This window comes from Camelus bactrianus, chromosome 16 (assembly GCF_048773025.1).
Source record: "Camelus bactrianus isolate YW-2024 breed Bactrian camel chromosome 16, ASM4877302v1, whole genome shotgun sequence".
NCBI lineage: Eukaryota > Metazoa > Chordata > Mammalia > Artiodactyla > Camelidae > Camelus > Camelus bactrianus.
This window is the reverse complement of record NC_133554.1, coordinates 8250127-8270759: the sequence shown is the minus strand read 5'-3', so window position 1 is coordinate 8270759 and position 20633 is coordinate 8250127. Positions and strand designations below refer to the sequence as shown.

Sequence of the window (20633 nt, the reverse complement as noted above, 5' to 3'; positions counted from 1 at the left end):
GGTGATACCTCATTGTAGTTTTGATTTGCATTTCTCTGATAATTAGCTATATTGAGCATTTTTTCACGTGCCTATTGGCCATTTGTATGTTTTCATTGGAGAATTACTTGTTTAGATCTTCTGCCCATTTTTGGATGGGGTGTTTGTTTTTTTATTATTAGATTGTATGAGCTGTTTATATATTCTGGAAATTAAGCCCTTGTCAGTCTCATCTTTTGCAAATATTTTCTCCCATAGGTTGTCTTTTTGTTTTTATTATGGTTCTTTTGCTGTGCGAAGCCTTGTAAGTTTAATTAGGTCCCATTTGTTTATTTTTGCTTTTATTTCTCTTGCCTGGGTAAACTGCTCTAGGAGAACATTGCTGAGATTTATATCAGAGAATGTTTTGCCTATGTTTTCTTCTAGGAGGTTTATAGTGTCTTATCTTATGCTTAAGTGTAAGCCATTTTGAGTTTATTTTTGTGTATGGTGTGAGGGAGTGTTCTAACTTCGTTGATTTACATGTGGCTGTCCAGTTATCCCAGCACCACTTTCTGAAGAGACTGTCTTTTTTCCAGTATATTCTTGCCTCATTTGTCGAAGATTAATTGGCCATAGGTCTGTGGGTTTATTTCTGGGCTTTCTGTTCTGTTCCTTTGATTCATATGTCTGTTTTTGTACTGATACCATGCTGTTTTGATTACTACAGCTCTGTAGTATTGTCTGAAGTCTGGGAGGGTTATTCTTCCAGCTTCGTTTTCCTTTTTCTTCAGTATTGCTTTGGTAATTGTGAGTCTTTTGTGATTCTGTATATATTTTGGAATTATTCTAGTTCTGTGGGAAATATGCTGGGCAATTTGATAGAGATCACATTAAATCTATAGATTGCCTTGGGCAGTATGGCCATTTTAACAATATTGATTCTTCCAATCCAGGAGCGTGGGATATCTTTCCATTTCTTTAAGTCATCTTAAATTTCCTTAATCAATGTTTTGTAGTTCTCTGCGTATATGGCTTTGATTCCTTGGTCAGATTTATTCCTAAGTATTTTATTTTTTAAAAGGGATTGTTTCTTTACTTTCCTCTTCTAATATTTCATTGTTTTTTTTTTTTTTCTCTTTCATTGTTAGTGTAAAGAAATGCAACTGATTTCTGTATGTTGATCTTGTATCCTGCTACCTTGCCGAATTCTTTTATCAGCTCTAATAGTTTTTGTGTGGAGCCTTTAGGGTTTTGTATTTATGGTATCATGTCATCAACATACAATGATAACTTTATCTCTTCTCTTCCAATTTGGATCCCTTTTATTTCTTTTTCCTGTCTAATTGCTTGGCTAGGACTTCCAATACTATATTGAATAGAAGTGGTGAGAGTGGGCATCCTTGTCTTGTTCCGGATTTTAGCAGGAAGGCTTTCAGCTTCTCACTGTTGAGTATCATGCTGGCTGTGGATTTATCATAAATAGCTTTTATTATGTTGAGATATGTTCCTTCTATACCCCCTTTGGTTAGAGTTTTTATCATAAATCGGTGTTGAATTTTATCAGATGCTTTTTCTGCATCTATTGAGATGATCATGTGATTTTTGTCCTTTATTTTGTTGATGTGTGAATCACATTGATTGATTTGTGTATGTTGGACCATCCTCGTGTCCCTGGGGTGAACCCAACTTGATCATGGTGTATAATCTTTTTAATGTGCTGTTGGATTCTGTTTGCTAATTTTTTGTTGAGGATTTTTGCATCTATGTTCATCAGTGATATTGGCCTGTAAATTTCTTTTTTGGTAGTATCTTTGCCTGGCTTTGGTATCAGGGTGATGGTGGTTTCATAGAATGAGTTTGGGAATGTTCCCTCCTCTTCAGTCTTTTGGAAGAGTTTGAGAAGGATCGGTATGAGCTCTTCTTTGTATGTTTGATAAAATTCCCTAGTGAAGCCATCTGATCGTAGACTTTTGTTTGTAGGGAGGTTTTTTATTGCTGATTCTATTTCACTTCTAGTGATCGGTCTGTTCAAATGATTTATTTCTTCTTGATTCAGCTTTGGTGGACTGTATGTTTCTAGAAACTTTCCCATTTCTTCTAAGTTGTCCAATTTATTGTCATATAGTTGTTCATAGTATTCTCTTATGATTTTTTATATTTCTGTGGTGTTGGTTGTAATTTCTCCATTTTCCTTTCTTATTTTGTTTGTTTCCTGTCTCTTTTCTTGGTGAGCCTGGCCAGAGGTTTGTCAATTTTGTTTACTCTTTCAAAAAACCAGCTCTTGGTTTGATTGATTTTTTTCTATTGTGTTTTAAATCTCTATTTTATTTATTTTCTCCCTGATCTTTATTATTTCTTTTCTTTTGCTGACTTCAGGTTTTTTGTTTTTCTAATTTTTTAGGTGGTAGGTTAGGTTGTTTATTTGAGGTTGTTCTTGTTTTTTGAGGAAGGCCTGTATCGCTATGAACTTCCTTCTTAGGACTGCTTTTGCTGCATCCCATGGATTTTGTGTGGTTGTGTTTTCATTGTCATTTGTCTTAAAGTATTTTTTAATTTCTTTTTAATTTCATCATTGACCCATTGGTTTTTTTTAGTAGCATGTTGTTTAGTCTCCATGCTGTTGTTGAGTGGGGTTTCCTTTTTTATTCTGTGGTTGTCACAGCCTTGACAGGGGCCAGGACTGCCCACCTGTTGCTGGAATAGAGGGTTCTAGACCCATTTTTGAGCTGCAGTGTGTGGTAGGCGGGGTTGGAGCACTTCAGCTGGAAGGAAGAGTTGCTGAGTGTACCTCCACAGGAGATGTCCACGGGGGAGTGCCCTCTGTGGTGTTGTCTGTCACTTGTTATGCAGGCTTACAAAGTACTCTTTGTTGATGCTGCATTTGTCCCTGCCTTAGCTGTGGGAATGTCAGCCACCCTCTGGTGTAACCCAGGTTCTAGGCTCCTAGAACCACCAGCACAGATTGGCCAGTGTCTGACGCTAGGACCCACTGTAGCATGCAGTCACACACCTGGATCCGTGGTGTGCAACAGGGTCAGCACAGACCCCAGCCCCACCTTCAGATACCATTTGGTATGCCGGCCGGCTATAAATATCTGTACCTTGCAGTGCACCAGAACTCCACTCACTGTTAGCCCCAGAGGCGTGGGTCCACAAAGGGTCCAGAGAGAGCACATCCACCCTCTCTGCCTGGGGCTGTAAATAAATCTCAGTCCTACCTGTGAAGTTGCAGGGCCGCTGGGTATGGGTTCAGCTTTCAGCCCCACTCCGCGCAGCAGCACTGGCTATGACTGAGCCCTACCTCTCTTCTCGCGAGAACACACCAACAGTGGAGCCAAGCAGAGACAGAAGCTATGGTGGTGCGGCTGTGTTGCACCACCCCACCCCGTGCACTTCAGCAGTGGTGCTTCTTTATCTGGGTCTCAGGCTGTTCTGTTCCTCATACACCCGCAGCCGAAGCTCACACCGCCCTCCAGTCCCCTGAAGCTGCCTCTGTGCAGTGGGCCCCCATCCTCTCCACGTCACCGATCTCCAGCAGCCAGTCCCGGCTCATCCCTGAGGGCTCACATCTAGCCGGGGATCGCAGGGACCCTCTGTGCCTGTTTCTGTTAGTTCTGTCTGCCAAGTGGCTGCCTTTTTCTCCTCCGAGCCTTGGAAGCTCTGCTTCTGTCCCCAGTGACCTCCCGGCTGGAGAAGGAGCGTCCCAGCGTGGGGGCACCTTTTTCCTTTGTTGCTCCCTGCCCACAGGACTGGCCCTACACCGATTTCCTTTTTCTTTTTTTTCTCTTACTGGATTTTGTGAGGAATCCTCCTGTATTTTGAAGCGAGAGACACTGCCAGAGTTCAGTAGGTGTTCTGTGCGATTCAGTGGGTCTGTAGGTGTAGTTCTTGGTGTCTTTGTGGAGTGGGCGAGCTGTGAGTCTCTACTTCGCCATCTTGGCACCTCCTCCCCGACAGAAATCTTGATAGCTGTCTTACCTCAGATTTTGATGCTAAGATTTCTGAGCACCTGCCTTCTGATTATTACGTCACCCATCTCCACAGCTATGATTATACCACCTCATAGCTTTAAACTCATTCTCATTTAATCCTCTTAGATAAAGAAATCAAAATTGAGTACCTTGCCCTAAGATCTGACGCCAATGCCCAGCCTCTTACCCTGGACACCATCCTCTGCCCCTCTGGAATGCCCTGCCCATTTTTCTACCATCTTGTTTCTCTTTGTCTGTAAAGCTCTTATAATTTCCTCCAGGAAGCCTTCCTGACTTATTACTTCCCTGTATCAACTTCTCCTATGCTTCTCTCTCCTTCTCTTCCTGACTAATCTCCCTTTGTCCCTTCCCTACCCTGTCCCCCAACCTGTCATGACCCGTACAGAGGTGGCTGGACCTAGGGCCTTAATAGGTTAGACAGGCAGGTTGGATGTGGATCATGTGAGGGAGGAAGAGGTCAGTGAAAGAATTACAGTTTCATTTTCAGGGCCATACAATAACAAATATGAATGGTTATCAAATTCTGCCAAATAACAGTTAAAGGGCCTTTGGAATTGGCATATTTATTTGCAGAATAATTTGATGCCAGCTAGTATCTAGGAACAAATAGATGTACTCCTGTCGATTAAACGTTCTGTCTTGTTTTGATAATATTTGCCACTGTTTGACAATCCTTTGGGCAGCCCCTTTCTTAGATGGAAGCACAAATCTGTGGAGAACCAGAATTAGTGGCAAATAATTTTTTTACATAACTGATGTGCTTAATCACAGTAATTGGTGATATGAATCAAGAGGGAGTTTGCCATTGAAATTATCTAGAAAATAACATCATGTGGTTCTATGACCAGGTCACGAAAAGGAGGGGGAGCTGGTTAGTAGGTGCCCACCCTGTGCCAGGCGCCCAGCTGAGAGTCTGAGATGTATCGTCTCATTTTACAGTAATTCTGTGGAGTTGGCGTCACCGAATGAAACAGGGAGAAACAGGCCCAGAGGGGTTTGACCACCTTAACCGACGCTTGCATCTGGTAGTTAGAAAACCAAGGTGTGAACCAGAACTGTTTGCCCTTCAAGCCCAAGTTTTCCACCAAACCTAACTCCCTGGATGCTTTTAAGAATGTAGACAGGATTGGCAGAGAGGCTTGCACGCTGATGCTGGCTCTGATGGCTCGTCAGTGGCTTGGGAAGGATTGTGACCAGATGTGGAGCTTGGGGGACACAGTGGTCTGGTCTGGGAGTGGTGCTTGCTGAGGCTTTGGGACTGGTTACTTGCAGTATTTGAAAAGCCCCAGAGCAGGTGAGGTTTCTCAGTGAACGTGGGGTCACGTCCTTGCCGATGCTGTTTCCATATGAATGCCCCCGATGGCAGGTCATACAGGCTTTGGCAGGGCAGGACTTTGTCAAGAAGGCATTTGGAGTAACTCAGGGATTTTACTGAATTTGAGTGAAGTTTGTTTGTTGTTTTTTTTTTTTTTAACTTAAGTTTGCTAAGTTGCTTTCTTCTAAAATGCCCTGTAAATTAACTTCTCAAATTATGCAGGCTAGATCTTTGTCCCTGACCCCTCATTGGTTGAAGTCTGTGAGGTTTTGCTGCAGATGTCTGTTTTGATTCAGCTTGGTTAGGAGTTATTTGTACCAACCTGCATCCCCCATGAAAATGGAAGGGGAATCAGGCGTTACCTGCGGGGCAGACGAGATGAGACTGGGCCGCCGGGGTTGCCTCTGCTGGTTCCCTTAGTGTTCACGGTGAGTGGTCAGGAGACTCTGCCTCTAACTCAGAACCTTTTGTCAGACGGCCTGCATTTTGAGTACCCTCTCCAAACAACACAGCTTTCCTATGTTGTTACAGGGACATATGCCTTTATTTCTCTAAGAATTCAGTATCTGAATACAGCGTCATCTGGAGCACGTCCCTCTGTTGAGGAGTTTCGCTCTGCCTGTTGTCAATGTGGCGGATAGAGTCTGTCTTGTGCGGAGGCCCTGGGGCAGTTTGCACTTGGAGTATCTTGCACACCAGTTCTTAGGAAAGTGATAATGGGAGTGTTTATCTGCTCTCTGTTCCATCCCCCAGAAGCTCCCAGGGCAGTGGCTGTCTCCAAACTCAGGATCACTCCTCCCAAATGAAGCATCTCAAGCATTCTGAGTTCATGAATTCAGGCCAGTAGAGGCCTTACCTCTACCCTTCTGTGACAGATTGATGAATAGTTCTGGGAGTGGGTGGGAAGACTAACCCCACCCTTGGGAGACACCCAGGACATGCTGTGTCTGCACACGTGTGTTCGGGTGCCACGTGAGATGTCCCAAGTGAGCATTCCTTTGGTTTGCTTTGTGCTTCAGCTGGGGTGGACCTCTGGCCAGAGCCACGTCCCTGTACTTTGCCTGACTGCAGTCACGTAGGCAGACTTCTGTTGGCCTCAGCCCAGCTTTTTGAATCAGAGTCTCAGGGAAAGCGGGAGCAGTAAGTTGGCAGAACGGCTGAGTGCCACTACAAATGAGGCTCCGGGGACTCGCTGAAGTTTCATCCTTGGAGAAACTGGTGAATCAGACCTGTGGGTGGTTGCTGTTTTTGAAGTGTTGTGAACCCTACCCCATCGGTCATGAACTTGCTTTCCAAGTCCCAAGGGAAATGGTTCTAGGTCTTCCAGCTATAACAATGCTCGCCCCGCGGTCGATGAGAATCCTGAGGTGGAACCTGGGAAACCACATGTGGTTCCTGCCACGGGGCAGATGGCAGGGAGCCCTGGGAGGGTTGCTTTCTGGACCACACACTGCTAGCCTGCATTTCCTCCCCAAGGCCTCTGCCATGTGCCTGGTGCCACTGTTGGTTTGTCTTTGTGGTCTTCTGGAAGTTTACCTTTGTGTGGGTGCTGCCCACCCCCTGATGAAGTCCGTACTCAAGATCCTGGGATGTAAGGCCTTGGTCTGCTCCTCCACATCTGTAGCTCTCCTCATAGCAGTCTGTCCTCCCCTTTCTCCCAAGCCCTGCTCAGTCCTGCCTCCCAGCTTCCATTCCTATTGACCCACCCTCTGTCCCCCTCTGGATGCCACTGCCACTTCCAGCATATTGTTCTCCATACACTTGTCTCTGACCAACTGTTGCACCCACTGAGGGTGGAAATCCTGTTCCACTTCAGGGTTCTTACCCTTTTTGTGCCATGGACCTCCTGTCAGGATGTTTTTAAATTCATAAAATACCTGGAATTGCAAGGGAGACCAGTTCTGTGGACATGTATATTGTGATGGAGTCTGTGTGTTTATTAACGTGTCAGCAGGAGCTGGTAGCAGGTCTGATAACTACTGAAATTTCAAATCAGTTATTTCAAGATACTTGTTTACAAATATAATGTGAAATGAAAAGAAATGATTTCTGGTGGTGACAGAGGTACTGCTAATACTGCTGTGGCTTTTTGTCTACATTTACAATTAAAAAACACATTTCAAAAAAAAACACATTTCATTTATAGATTAGTGAAAATGGTAAAAAAAAAAAAATTTTTTTTCCCCTATCCATGTGGTCCCTTTGATTCTACCCCAAGTAAATGTGGCCCCAGTGAAATACTCTGGGGCCAGCACCCTCATGGAGCAGGTGGAGGAAATGTTGGCTGACAGGTCGCTGCTCTGAGATGTGCTGCCTGGGTTCTGCTTGGCTGCTCCCCCTTCTCTCTTGACCTGGTCCTGCCCTCGTACCCTGGCTTATGCCTCAGCTCCCAGCTTGGACCCTCACTTCTTGTCTGAGCTGGCAGGGAGTTGGGCTGTGGGGGTAGCTGTTTTTCAGGACTCTGTCCTTTTGGCAAGAGGGAGATGATGCTCATTTCGAAAAAATTGGCAGGAGGGAGCCCAGGTGTCTGTAGGGCACAGACAGACCCTTTCCACCTGAACAGGGAGGCTGCGGACCAGAGGTGACACATAGGATGTCTTTCTGCCACGAGAGCACGTCTGCTCCCAGGAGTGACTCTCCGCAGGGGGCGCTGCTTTCTCGTCTGCAGGAAAAAAGGCCTGCGCTTAGATTCTGCTGCTGGGATTGTGCAGGGTCTACTGCTCTGGCCCTTGGAGCTGACTCCCCAGCCTCTCCCTCTCTTTTCCTTAACCCAGGGCAAGCTGGCCTCATTTTTCCTGTCTCGGGTGGATGCCTTGAGCCCTCAGCTCCAGCAGGTAAGGGAGAGGAGGAAGATGGAGCCTCTGGGGGTCTGAGCTGGAGCTTCTCGTCTCTTAGCTTTTCTCTGTTCCTGCTTTTCGACCGTGTTCTCACTTCCTTCTCTTACATACATGAATCATGACTTCTGCCTCTGTTTCTGTGTCTTTCTGCCCCATCACCCCTTCCATTTTCCCTCGGAGCGCTCTTTGATCTCTGTCTTTCTCGCACTAGTGGGGTTGGGATTCCGTGGCTGGGCTGGATTCCCATCTGACCAGGTTTCCCACCTTCCTTCTGCAGTTGGCCTGTGAGTGTTACTCCAGGCTGCCCTCTCTAGGGGCTGGCTTCTCCCAGGGCCTGAAGCACACCGAGAGCTGGGAACAGGAGCTGCACAGCCTGCTGGCCTCACTGCACAGCCTGCTTGGAGCCCTGTACGAGGGCGCAGAAACAGGTAGGGACCATGGCTGGGAGCTGGTGGCTGAGTGGTTGGGGAACATGGTGGGAGGGGAACCAGGAGGGTGGTCCAGAGAGGCGGGGCCGTTGATTTCTAGGCCACATGGATTAGAATATGGGTGGGTCCTCCACCAAAGTGAAGGAGGAGAGGCTGGAAGACAGGCCTGGTGCTCAAAGGTGGTTGTTCCCGTCCAGCTCCTATGCAGTATGAAGGCCCTGGGGTGGAGACGCTGCTTTCCCCCTCAGAAGATGGTGACGCCCATGTCCTCCTCCAGCTTCGGCAGAGGTTTTCCGGGCTGGCCCGTTGCCTGGGCCTCATGCTCAGGTGTGTGAGTGAGTAATGGAGAGAGCAAGGGCCTGGAGCAGGAGGGGCTGAGATGGGGGTTGTCTTCATCATGAGGAGGGAGGTAGAGGGCGTGGAGTCCCCCTGGGGTCCCTGCACTGAGGGGCTCCTTGCTCTGATTCTCTCTAGCTCTGAGTTTGGGGCTCCCGTGTCCGTCCCTGTGCAGGAGGTCCTGGATGTCATCTGCCGGACCCTCAGCATCAGTGCCAAGAACATCGTAAGTGCAACCTGACCTCTGTTCACAACCCTGACCCAGGACCCAGGGCAACCAGGAGAGTGGTGTGGGATTGCAGCTCCCAAAATGCTGCCGTCCCAAGGTTGTCCCGGACAGCTCCTTACCTCGTCCAGGTGCCGGCATTCCTGTGTTCCACACATACATGCAGGCCAGCGAGGATTCTCTCATGTGTTGCGGGAACACTTGTAGCAATGCTTCCCCAGGGGAGGGTGAACGGGGGTCAGCTGAGTCATTGCTGAGAGGCTCAGCCATCCCTCCCCTCATCCTCCTCCCAGGGTCTGTCTGAGAGGATGGCGGGTTGATCTTGTTGGGAGAGCTGGGCTCGGCGGTGGGTTCCTCACCTGCGTGAACACGTGTATGTAGTCACACAGATCTGTGCTGTCTCCAGTTCTCTTTCACTTCCTCCCCCTCCTCCTTAACTTTTGCCAGTTTTCTCCACAGAGCTTGCTTGGAGATGGTCCCCTGCGGTTGCTGCTGCTGCCCTCTCTCCACCTGGAAGCCTTGGACCTGCTCTCTGCGCTCATCCTCGCGTGAGTGGGCTCGGGAGGGTGTGCTGCGGGGGCTGGGACGCCCTAGGAACGGGGGTCACTGCTCTGTCTTCACCCCCAGGTGTGGAGGCCGGCTCTTGCGCTTTGGGGCCCTGATCAGCCGCCTGCTTCCCCAGGTCCTCAATGCCTGGAGCATTGGTAGGGATGCCCTCTCGCCAGGCCAGGAGCGGCCTTACAGGTGACCATCAGGAAGAGAATGAGGAGACGGTGGGTGAGGGGATGCAGGGGAGGAGGGGCATGAGCTGGCACGTCGGCTCCCATTCACAGGCTGCCCTCTGCTCACCCCACAGCACCGTGCGGACCAAGGTGTATGCTGTCCTGGAGCTGTGGGTGCAGGTGTGTGGGGCCTCGGCAGGAGTGCTTCAGGGAGGAGCCTCGGGAGAGGCCCTGCTCACACACCTGCTCAGTGACATTGCCCCCGCGGCTGATGCGCTCAAGGTGAGCGAGGCCTCTGCTCCTGCCCCAGGACCCCAATCTGTGCCCCTTGTCCAAATGTGCCTCCTCACCAATCACTGCCCTGTCCTGCCTTGCTGTGCGCCTGTGCATGTGATTAATGTTTCCCTCCCCCGCCAGCTGCGCAGTCCCCGGGGGAGCCCTGACGGAGGTTTGCAGACTGGAAAGCCCAGCGCCCCCAAGAAGCTAAAGCTGGATGTGGGGGAAGCTATGGCCCCGCCCAGCCACCGGAAAGGGGACAGCAATGCTAACAGCGATGTGTGTGCGGCTGCGCTGAGAGGTGGGTAAGACCTGTGCCCTGCACCTCGGAGTGCTGGGGTGGCCTGGACTGATAGCCCCAAACCAGTTGAAGTGGAGGGTGTAGGAAGAATGCAGACCCAGCTCAAAGCTGCAGAGAAGCCATGCACCTCCCAGGGCTGCAGGCGGAATCTTGGGGCCTGCTGTCCGCTAGATGGGGGCTGCTGGTGTTGTCACGGGTCTTGTTTATCTTTGTCTGTGCATCCTCTGTACACGTCCAGTGCTGTTCTAGTACAGGAGGGCGGGGGAGGAAGACGATGAGATCCCTGCCCGTGGAGCTTACACTCCCCGGGCCTCAGTGGGGCTTCCTGCTTCCAACACAGTCGCTAATCTGGGAGCAGAAGTGACGTTCCTTTGGGTCCCCTATAGTTCACTGCCCGCCCCCTTGAAGGGAGGTCCAGCTCTACCCAGACAAGTAAATGCATCCTTAGAGTGTCCTGCCTTCAACATCTCATTCACATAATGTTGTCAGCAGCCTCATGCAGTAGAGGTGCTTTCACGATCCCTGTTCTGTAGTCGAGGAAACAGCAGTTCAGGGACTGGCCCGAGCTAGGCCAGGGCAGAGCTGGGTGCCCGCCCAGGCTGTGTGCTCCAGAAGCCCTTGCTCGGAGGTGTGTTAGCAGCCCGCCTCTTACACACCGTTCTCCTTCCCCAGGTCTCAGCCGGACCGTCCTCATGTGCGGGCCTCTCATCAAGGAGGAGACCCACAGGGTGAGTGGAGCCTGGTCCCCGTGGAGGTTGGGGAGGGTCTACTGCTCTGTACACGGGCTGGGGGTCCATCCCTACCTGGGAGTGGGCCCTGAGAAGGGTTGGGTCATCTTGGTGACATCTCTGGGAGTGCTCTCTGTCCTTTGCAGAGACTGCATGATCTGGTCCTCCCGCTGGCCATGGGCGTCCAGCAGGGTGAGGTCCTCGGCAGCTCCCCATACACCAGTGCCCGCTGCCGCCTCGAACTCTACCGCCTGCTGCTGGCTCTGCTGCTGGCTCCTTCTCCTCGCTGCCCGCCTCCTCTGGCCTGTGCCCTGCAAGCCTTCTCGCTAGGCCAGAGAGAAGACAGCCTGGAGGTAACTACTGCCGGGGCTGAGTTTCCCTCTTTGGTTTCTGGATTCCCGTTTCTGATGCTGGTCGGCTTTCCCTCCCTGTGCCCTGAAGGCCTGTATCCTTGATGCTCACTCTGGCCCTTTCTTCCCTCCTCAGGTCTCCTCTTTCTGCTCAGAAGCACTGGTGACCTGTGCTGCTCTGACCCACCCCCGGGTTCCTCCCCTGCAATCCATGGGCCCTGCCTGCCCCACACCTGCCCCAGTTCCACCTCCCGAGGCTCCATCTCCATTCAGGGCTCCAGCCTTTCACCCCCCAGGCCCCATGCCCTCGGTGGGCCCCATGCCTTCAGCCAGTCCCATGCCCTCAGCGGGCCCCATGCCTTCAGCAGGCCCCGTGTCCTCGGCGGGCCCCATGCCCTCAGTCGGCTCTATGCCCCCAGCACGCCCTGGACCTCCAGCCACAGCCAATCACTTAGGCGTTTCTGTCCCAGGCCTGGTATCTGTACCCCCCCGGCTCCTTCCTGGCTCTGAGAACCACCGGGCAAGCTCAAATGAGGACCCTATCCTTGCCCCTAGTGGCACTCCTCCACCTACTGTACCCCCGGATGAAACTTTCGGGGGGAGAGTGCCCAGACCAGCCTTTGTCCACTATGACAAGGAGGAGGCGTCCGATGTGGAGATCTCCTTGGAAAGCGACTCTGATGACAGTGTGGTGATCGTGCCTGAAGGGCTGCCACCCCTGCCGCCCCCGCCACCCTCGGGCACCACACCGCCCCCTGTAGCCCCAGCCGGGCCACCAACGGCCTCCCCTCCTGTGCCAGCCAAGGAAGAGTCTGAAGAACTTCCCGCTACCCCTGGGCCTCTCCCTCCCCCGCCCCCACCTCCTGTCCCTGGCCCTGTGACACTCCCTCCACCCCAGTTGGTCCCTGAAGGGACCCCTGGTGGGGGAGGCGCCCCAGCCCTGGAAGAAGATTTGACAGTTATTAATATCAACAGCAGTGATGAGGAGGAGGAAGAAGAGGAGGAGGAGGAAGAGGAGGAGGAAGAGGAGGAGGAGGAAGACTTTGAGGAAGAGGAAGAGGATGAGGAAGAGTATTTTGAAGAGGAAGAGGAAGAGGAAGAAGAGTTTGAGGAGGAATTTGAGGAGGAAGAAGGTGAATTAGAGGAGGAGGAAGAGGAGGAGGATGATGAGGAGGAAGAGGAGCTGGAGGAGGTGGAAGAGTTGGAGTTCGGCCCTGCGGGTGGAGAGGTGGAGGAAGGTGGGCCTCCGCCCCCGAGCCTGCCACCGGCTCTCCCGCCTGCCGAGTCCCCCAAGGTGCCGCCCGAGCCAGAACCAGAGCCCGGGCTGCTGTTGGAAGTGGAGGAGCCGGGGGCCGAAGAGGGGCCGGGGGCCGAGACGGCCCCCACACTGGCCCCTGAGGTGCTCCCTCCCCAGGGCGAGGTGCAGGGGGAAGAGGGCAGCCCCCCCGCAGTGCCATCTCCTCAGGAGCTTGGTGAAGAAGAGCCCTCTGCACCCCCGACCCTGCTGGAGGAGGGGGCTGAGGGTGTGGGTGACCAGGTGCCACCCCAGCCAGAGGCGTCAGCAGCGGAAGAAATGGAGATGGAGACAGAGGCGGCAGCGCTCCAGGAAAAGGTGAGTGGGTGGCAGGGAGATGGGGGTAGCTGCCTGCGTTTGTCCCCAGCCTGACCCATGCTTCTGCATACGTGTGACTGACTGACTAGAATCTTATGTCTTTGTCCCTGAAAGGAGCAGGATGACACAGCTGCCATGCTGGCTGACTTCATCGACTGCCCCCCCGACGATGAGAATCCCCCGCCCGCCCCAGAGCCCGATTCCTAGCCCTCCTCCGCCCTTGCTCCTGGTTTCCAATAAAGTTATGTCCTTGTATAATGACTGCTGCTTTTGCCTTTTGCCACCACTGTGTCCCCGGCTAGAAGCCCAGATGTCTGCTGGGCTTTTCACAGTGTCCGTAGCATCCCAGACTTGGCCATGGTCGTCCTCTTCACGCCACTGTCCAGAAGCGGAACCACTGACTTACGGGGGTAACAGACTGTCCTGTGGTTCAGCAGGTCAGCGTTTTTGACTTCTTGCCCGCTGCTCTCGCTGATGCTAAGTGTGTGCTGGGTCGCCTGTGTGGCTAAGAAGATAAGGAGTAGACCTGCTTTTGAGTGTGCGATCCAGGTGTGGGGGCACGTGGGAGATTTAGGGAAGTAAGTGTCCTGGTGAGTGCACCTGTGTGAAAACACACGTGCACACGCCGCCCTCGGGTCTGAAAGAGCAGGCCGAGGGACTGTGATACGGAAACTTACGGGAAAGGAAATTGGGAAACTTCGCACATTTCCCAGCCAGCTTTTGATCCCAGAGGTGTGTCTGTGGGAGGGGACTGAGGTGGACAGACTGGAGATAGATGTGCCCTGGTTTTCTCAGTCACTGTTGAAGTGTGACCACGAGTAAAGTGCCTTGGAAATGCAGAAAGGGGAGTGGCTTTCCCAACTGCACATCTGCAGGGCCTCTGAGGGGGTACATTTGAGCTAATTTTTTGAAAAATAGTAGGAGTTTAAAAAAAACTCCCGCCTCCCAACTTACTATTTTGAAAAATTTTAAACCTGCAGAAAAGCTGAAAGAACAGTACAGCACATAACCTTTGCATAGATTTACAAGTGAACATCTGCCACCTTGGTTTTTACCCCGTATAACTACGTACCTGCGTATAGACCTGTGTTTACACTTGCACGCATCTCCAATCAGTACAGTTACATCTATGCACGTTTTTGTGGGGTCACATAAAAGTAAGTTGCAGACATCATGGTCCTTCACCTCTAAACTCATCAGCATTGTCTCCTAAGATTAAGGACACTTTCCTACATAATCACAAGACCACTATCAAACCTAAGAAAAGTAACCATGATTCAATAGTATGAACTATACACAGCTGACCCTTGGAGAATGCGGGGGTTAGGGGTGCCAGCCCTCTGAGCTGTCCGAAATCCACGTGACTTAGTGTTGGCCCTGTGTATCTGTGGTTCTGCGTCTGTGGATTTGACCAACCTTGGATCATGTAGCACTGGTATTTACTATTGGGGGGAAAAAAAAACTGTAGAAGTGGACCATGCAGTTGAATTCTGTGTTGTTGAAGGGTCACCTTAGTGTGATGTTCAAATTTCCCTGTTTGTTTATTCTTAAAATGTCTTATAGCTGTTTGTTTTTTAGGTACAGGGGACGTACAGACCAGTGCAAGGAATAAGGTACAGAGGTGTGAAAACTGCAATAATAATTTTTCAAAAATGGAAAGAACCTGAATTCTGGAAACTGTAGATAGGTCAAGTTGACATGGACCCTAAGGAAGAAGCCAGAACAGAAAATTTTCTAATTTAAATTGTATTCCGAATAGATGACACATTCACATGGTTCAAAACTTAAGAGGTATGAAAGGTTTGCTGAAAAGTCTTCTTGCCCCTGTTTCCTAGTCACTTAGATTTCTTTTTCACCTGAGCAGCCCATATAACCAGTTTTATATATTCCAGAGGTAACGTATGTGCATACAAATATGTATAAAAATCCTATTTTTCACACAATAGTAGTATATTATCACTTAATACAAAACACATAATTTCACTAAGTCATGGGATTGGTTCACTCAATGAATACTGAGTACCAGTTTTGTACTAGGTACTGTTTTCTCAATATATATATTATGAAACAATTGTAGATTGGCAGGAGGTTGCAAAGTCCAGAGGGAGTGGGAGTGACAAGGCCCCCTTCCTCCTGTTTCCCCCCAGTCTTACATCTTTATAGCATAGTATAAAAACCAGGAATTTAACGTTGGGACAGTGATAGGCACCTGTTTTACAAGCTGGAGATGGAGCAGTGAATAAAATAGCCCTTTACAGGGTTTGTAAGTTCCACACAGGAGGTGAGATAGATAAATAAGAAAATAAAATGTATGTTAGGTGGTAACCAGTGCAGGGGAAACAAAGGAGGAGGGATAGGTTTGTGTGTGTGTTTTTCAACATTTTATAATGAAAATTCTCAGGCCTTGAAAGAATTATTCAGAGACCACTCATATATCTACCATGTTAATACATTTGTGTGTGTGCATATGTGTATGCAGTTTTAAGTAGGGTGGTCAAGGAAGGTCTCACTGAGAAGGGGATAGTGAAATAAAGACCCAAAGGAGTTGAGGGGTGAGCACCACAGTTCTGGGGAAGAGTTTTCCAGAGAGGGCACAGCAATCAGAAGGTCCTGAAGTGATCAGAAAAAGAGAGTTAAAAAAAAAAAAAAAACCCTTTTAAAATCGCATCACAAAAATAAAATACTTAGGAATAAACCTGACCAAGGAGGTGAAAGACTTATATGCAGAGAACTATAAAACACTGATTAAGGAAATTAAAGATGATTTAAAGAAATGAAAAGATATCTTACGCTCTTGGAAGAATGTCATTAAAAATGGCCATACTACCCAAAGCAATCTACAGATTTAATGTGATCCCTGTCAAATTGCCCAGGACATTTTTCACAGAACTAGAACAAATAATCCTAAAAATTATATAGAATCACAAAAGACCCAGAATTGCCAAAGTGATACTGAAGATGAAAAATGAAGCTGGAGGAATAACCCTCCCAAATTTCAGACAATACTACAGATCTACAATAATCAAAACAGCATTGGCACGAAAACAGACATATGGATCAATGGACAGAATAGAGAGCCAAGAAATAAGCCCACATACCTACGGTCAATTACCTTTGACAAAGGAGGCAAGAATATACAAGGGAAAAAAGTCTCTTCAGAAAGTGGTGCTGGGAGAACTGGACAGCCGCATGTAAACCAATGAAGTTAGAACACTCCCTCACACCATACACAAAAGTAAACTCAAAATGGCTTAAAGACTTAAACATAAGACAAGACATTATAAATCATATAGGCAAAACATCCTCTGACATAAATTATAGCAATGTTCTCCTAGGGCAGGCTATTGAGGAAATAGAAATAAAAGCAAAAATAAACAAATGGGACTTAATTAAATTTACAAGCTTTTGCACAGCAAAAGAAACTATAAACAATGAAAAGACAACCTACAGAATGGGAGAAAATACTTGCAAATGATGTGACTCACAAGGGTTTAAATTCTAGAATATACAAATAGCTCATACTCAATAATAACAAAAGACTATCCAATGAAAAAAATGGGCAGAAGACCTAAACAAACATTTCTCCAGTGAAGACATACAAATGGCCAGTTGGTGGGAATGTAGTTTGATGCAGTCATTAAGGAAAACCCTATGGAGAATCCTTAAAAAACTAAAAACAAGACTTACCCTATGATCCAGCAATCCCACTCCTAAGCATATATCCAGAGGAAATTCTAATTCAAAAAGATACATACACCTCAATGTTCATAGCAGTACTATTTACAATAGCCAAGACTTGGAAGCAACCTAAATGTCCATTGACAGATGACTGGATAAAGAAGTTGGGGGGGGGCGGGGGTGTGCATGTGCGTGCGCACACACACACTGGAATACTACTCAGCCATAAAAAATAAAAATGTCATTTGCAGCAACATAGATGGAACTGGAGATCGTCATACAAAGTGAAGTAAGCTAGAAAGAGAAAGAAAAATACCATATGATATCACTTACATGTGGAATCTAAAAAAGGGAAACGAACTCATTTACAAAACAGAGACAGACTCACAGACATAGAAAACAAACTTATGGTTACCAGTGGGGAAAGGGTAGGGAGGGATAAACTGGGAATTTGGGTTTTGCAGATACTAACTATTGTATATAAAATAAACAAGATCCTACTATACAGCACAGGGAACTATATTCAATACCTTGTAATAGCCTATAATGAAAAAGAATATGAAAAGGATATATATGTATGTATAACTGAATCACTATGCTGTACACCAGGAAAACAGCATTGTAAATTGACTATACTTCAGTTAAAAAAAAAAAAAAAGGTGTGTTTTGGCTTGACCTTGGGAAAAAATAATTGGTAGGAGCCAGAAAGGGTTCACAGTTCAGAAAAGGCCTGTCAGACTAGCCCTTCTGGGTTTCTGGATTGATGGCCGTGGAAACAGGGAACACTTCACTGCAGCAAGTCTTCAGCATCTCACAGTTGTGGCCAGTGTAGAGAAAATGTTGCCTTAATATTAGAATAGTTAAACTATTCAAGCATTTAATAATCATACCCAAAGGGTAACAGATCAGGGTTATCTTGGAGATGATTTCTTGGGCCGTGTTGCAGACCTTGCTCAGAATCCCCATACTAACTTGGATGTAGATCTGTTTACCAAATTTTCGTGGGCCACAAAGTTGGAAAGCTAGCATATATTTGGAATTATCTCACAAGGATTTCTAAAAAGCTGCAAGGTAGAACCACGTTCTGATCTCTATAAAATTCTATCTTTGGGCTCCTCAAGCAATTGTACAGGAGTGGAAGAAGTTGTGGCTTAGCAGAAAGAGGGGGATTCAGAGATGGGTGGGGGGGCCTGGAGCAGGTGATGAAACGGAGCCTGGGGACGAGGTTGGATGGGTTAGCGGAGGCTTGAAAAGCTGGATCCGGAGTTTGGGCTTCGCTCTCTAGGTGGCAAGGATCCCTTTAATGTTTAACCTGGAGGAGGAAGTGATCTGTTCTATTTTCCATCAGCCTTGGCAGCCTGTGGGGGAGAGCTGGAGCCAGGGAGAATGGAGAGGCATTGAACACTGGTTTAGGTGGAGGACCTTGAAGAGTGACTTTGGGCAGTGGTCCTGGGCAGGGATGGGGAGGTCTGGCTGCCTTTGACCTGCTTCTGGTAGTCGTGAATGGCTTCAGTTTTGGCGACCTTTGTCAAAGGCTGCCTGGGCCCTGTCTGGGAGCAATCTCTAAGCCCTTCTGCCTTTTCCTAGGAAGCAGATGACTCTTCTGCCGTCACTCAGTACCAGTGTCCTTACAGCTTACAACCCCCTAGAGATGGGGCTTTGAGAGGACAGCTAGCTAGAATTCATAGATAATCCCCCAAACGGCAGGGCCTATAGCCAAGATAGGAATAGTTTGGGGTTTACTGAGTGCTTATGGTATAGCAGGCATTGGGGGAAATAATATATTATTCTTTCTCTAAAGGAACTCCCAATCTGGCGATAATTAGAGCACTTTGAGTAGTTCCTCCAGGAAAGCGAGCAGCTGGATGTGTGGGGTTTGGAGCTCAGGAGAGGCACTGGGGCTGCAGAGAGGTTTGGGAGAGGGCAGGTATCCCAGGGAACATGATTGAAGTGGAAAAAGTGGGCTGAGTATGGGACTCAGAGAACACCAACATTTTAGGGGCAACAGAAGCCTTTACAGGAGAGTGAAGGGGGGAGAGCAGGATTCTGCATGGAGAGGGGCAGAGAGACAGTGGGGAAGTGAGGACCACGGGCAGGCTCTGACCACCCCATCTCCATCCACAGCCTGCTCTGCTCCATTCCTGGTGTGATCTCTGCCTGGTTTGTCTGCTGGGGAGGGGCTGCTCCCCAGCCTCACAGATGGTTCCTGTCAAAACCTCCTGGGAGACACAGAGCTCCCCAGACAGATTGCAGGCCCTGGCCGCCTGTAACAGAGGCAGAGAGCTGATGTTTTCAGACGTCCTGGCTAAAATCACAGCGCCCTGCTCATCTCCCATCACGACGCCCTTATCCTGCTCCTCAGCCCCCGCCCCCCCATCCCAATTTGTAGCACTTACCACCACCTAACGTATACTATTTAGTATGAATTTACTTGGAGTTTGTCATCTCCCAATAGAAGGTAAGCACCATCAAAGCAGACTTTGTTGTGTTTTGGTTTGTCCACTGCTGTATCTTCAGTCCCTAATTCCTGGTTTGAGGTGGGGGCTCAGTAAACCTTGAATGAATGAACCCATGACTGAGTGAATGAGTAACTGAGGAGGAATCCCTGCTGGGCCTGGGAGGTGTCACAAAGATGGGTAACTGTGGTCCCTCTCCATCCCTTCCGGAGCCAAAAGTGGGGGACGAGCAAGCCTCACCCACAACTTGATAAGCTCTTCGAGACCAGGGTTGAGGCGGCCTCTCCAACTAACAGGTGTCTGCAGACACCGAGCTCACGGGGTTTGTCCTGTCTGGCTGAGGTCACCACGCTGTTCTTCCCTCAGCCGTCTGAAGAGGTCACCCTGCGTTCATCTCACCTGGAGACTGTCCCAGCCCCTGTTAGAAGGCCGAAGGCGACAACAAAGAACGGGCTGGGGCTGTCGGCGCCCTGGAGCTGTGCTGTCCCCACCCCTCTGCTCCCCAAAGAGACCTTTCTCGGGGCAGCAATCAGAGCATAGATCCTGTGGACCCCCAGGGGCAGCTCCCTGTCCTGTCTCCCAGGGGTCACGCTGATCTCCAGCCCACGTGCCTGGTTGCTGCTTCCACTATCCGTCTCCACCTGCAGGGGTCCAGGTGAATCCGTATCCAAACGTGTGTGTGCAGCCTCACTGCCACCTACACATGCTCGGCCGCAGCGCCCTCTGGGTGGGGCCCGTGCGCTGGGCGATCTTTTCTCCCTGTGGTTCCCAGCAAAATGCTTGGTCTGGAGGAATTATTAGTAAATAGTAAGTGGATCCTGTGTGTGATCCAGAGTCTGAAAGGAAGCTGCCTGCTTTCAGTGCTTCATGATTATCCTCAGTCTCCCTAATCTCACGCTGCTCTGATGTTTCTCAGTACATGAACCCATTGCTCCAAATTTCCTCACCTCTCTGGCCCTCTGTCTCGCGAGCTCCCATGTGGTAGCAGAGCACTTAAGCCACAGGTTTGGGTCTCAAACACCAAGACTCAACACCTCTTTCCACATGGATCATTTCCGTTCTTCTCACCCAGCCTGGAGGTTACTAGCTTTTATTTGTCATATTCCACATACTTCCTCTGTTTCTCCCTCCATCCATCGAGCCACGCACGCACTCATCACTTCCACAATGTGCGGTAGGACGGCTGTAACGTACTTTCTGGGGGCCACACATGATGCTAAGTGCTGGTGGGAACCCCAGTGAGAACTACCCAGTCACTATCTCCAAGGATTTCTCAGGCTCCTGGGGAAGAGGAAGCTAAATAGCAGAAGGCCAGGAAGTGGGTTTGTTAGGTAGTTACAGAGGATGGTGGGAGCCCCCAAGAGAGCTGTTAGGTACAGAGCGGGCAGGCATAGGAGGGAGACAAAAGGATACAG

At 49.2% G+C, this 20633-nt stretch overlaps 1 protein-coding gene across 3 annotated transcripts in view; it reads left to right on the top strand.

Annotated features, from left to right (window-relative positions):
- Positions 1-13345, top strand: part of PELP1 (proline, glutamate and leucine rich protein 1) — a 44426-nt gene extending 31081 nt beyond the window's left edge. For 2 of the 3 annotated variants that reach the window (XM_074342343.1, XM_074342341.1), the window contains 12 exons: positions 8043-8102; positions 8383-8533; positions 8731-8860; positions 9008-9095; positions 9543-9643; positions 9723-9839; positions 9952-10099; positions 10235-10394; positions 11067-11122; positions 11269-11475; positions 11609-13084; positions 13199-13345. In XM_074342343.1, coding sequence (XP_074198444.1) covers positions 8043-8102; positions 8383-8533; positions 8731-8860; positions 9008-9095; positions 9543-9643; positions 9723-9839; positions 9952-10099; positions 10235-10394; positions 11067-11122; positions 11269-11475; positions 11609-13084; positions 13199-13291 — 2787 coding nt within the window. In that variant the 3' untranslated portion in view covers positions 13292-13345. The remainder of the gene's footprint in view (positions 1-8042; positions 8103-8382; positions 8534-8730; positions 8861-9007; positions 9096-9542; positions 9644-9722; positions 9840-9951; positions 10100-10234; positions 10395-11066; positions 11123-11268; positions 11476-11608; positions 13085-13198) is intronic. The other variant, XM_074342342.1, reaches the window with a different exon arrangement.
- The last annotated feature ends 7288 nt before the right edge of the window (positions 13346-20633 follow it).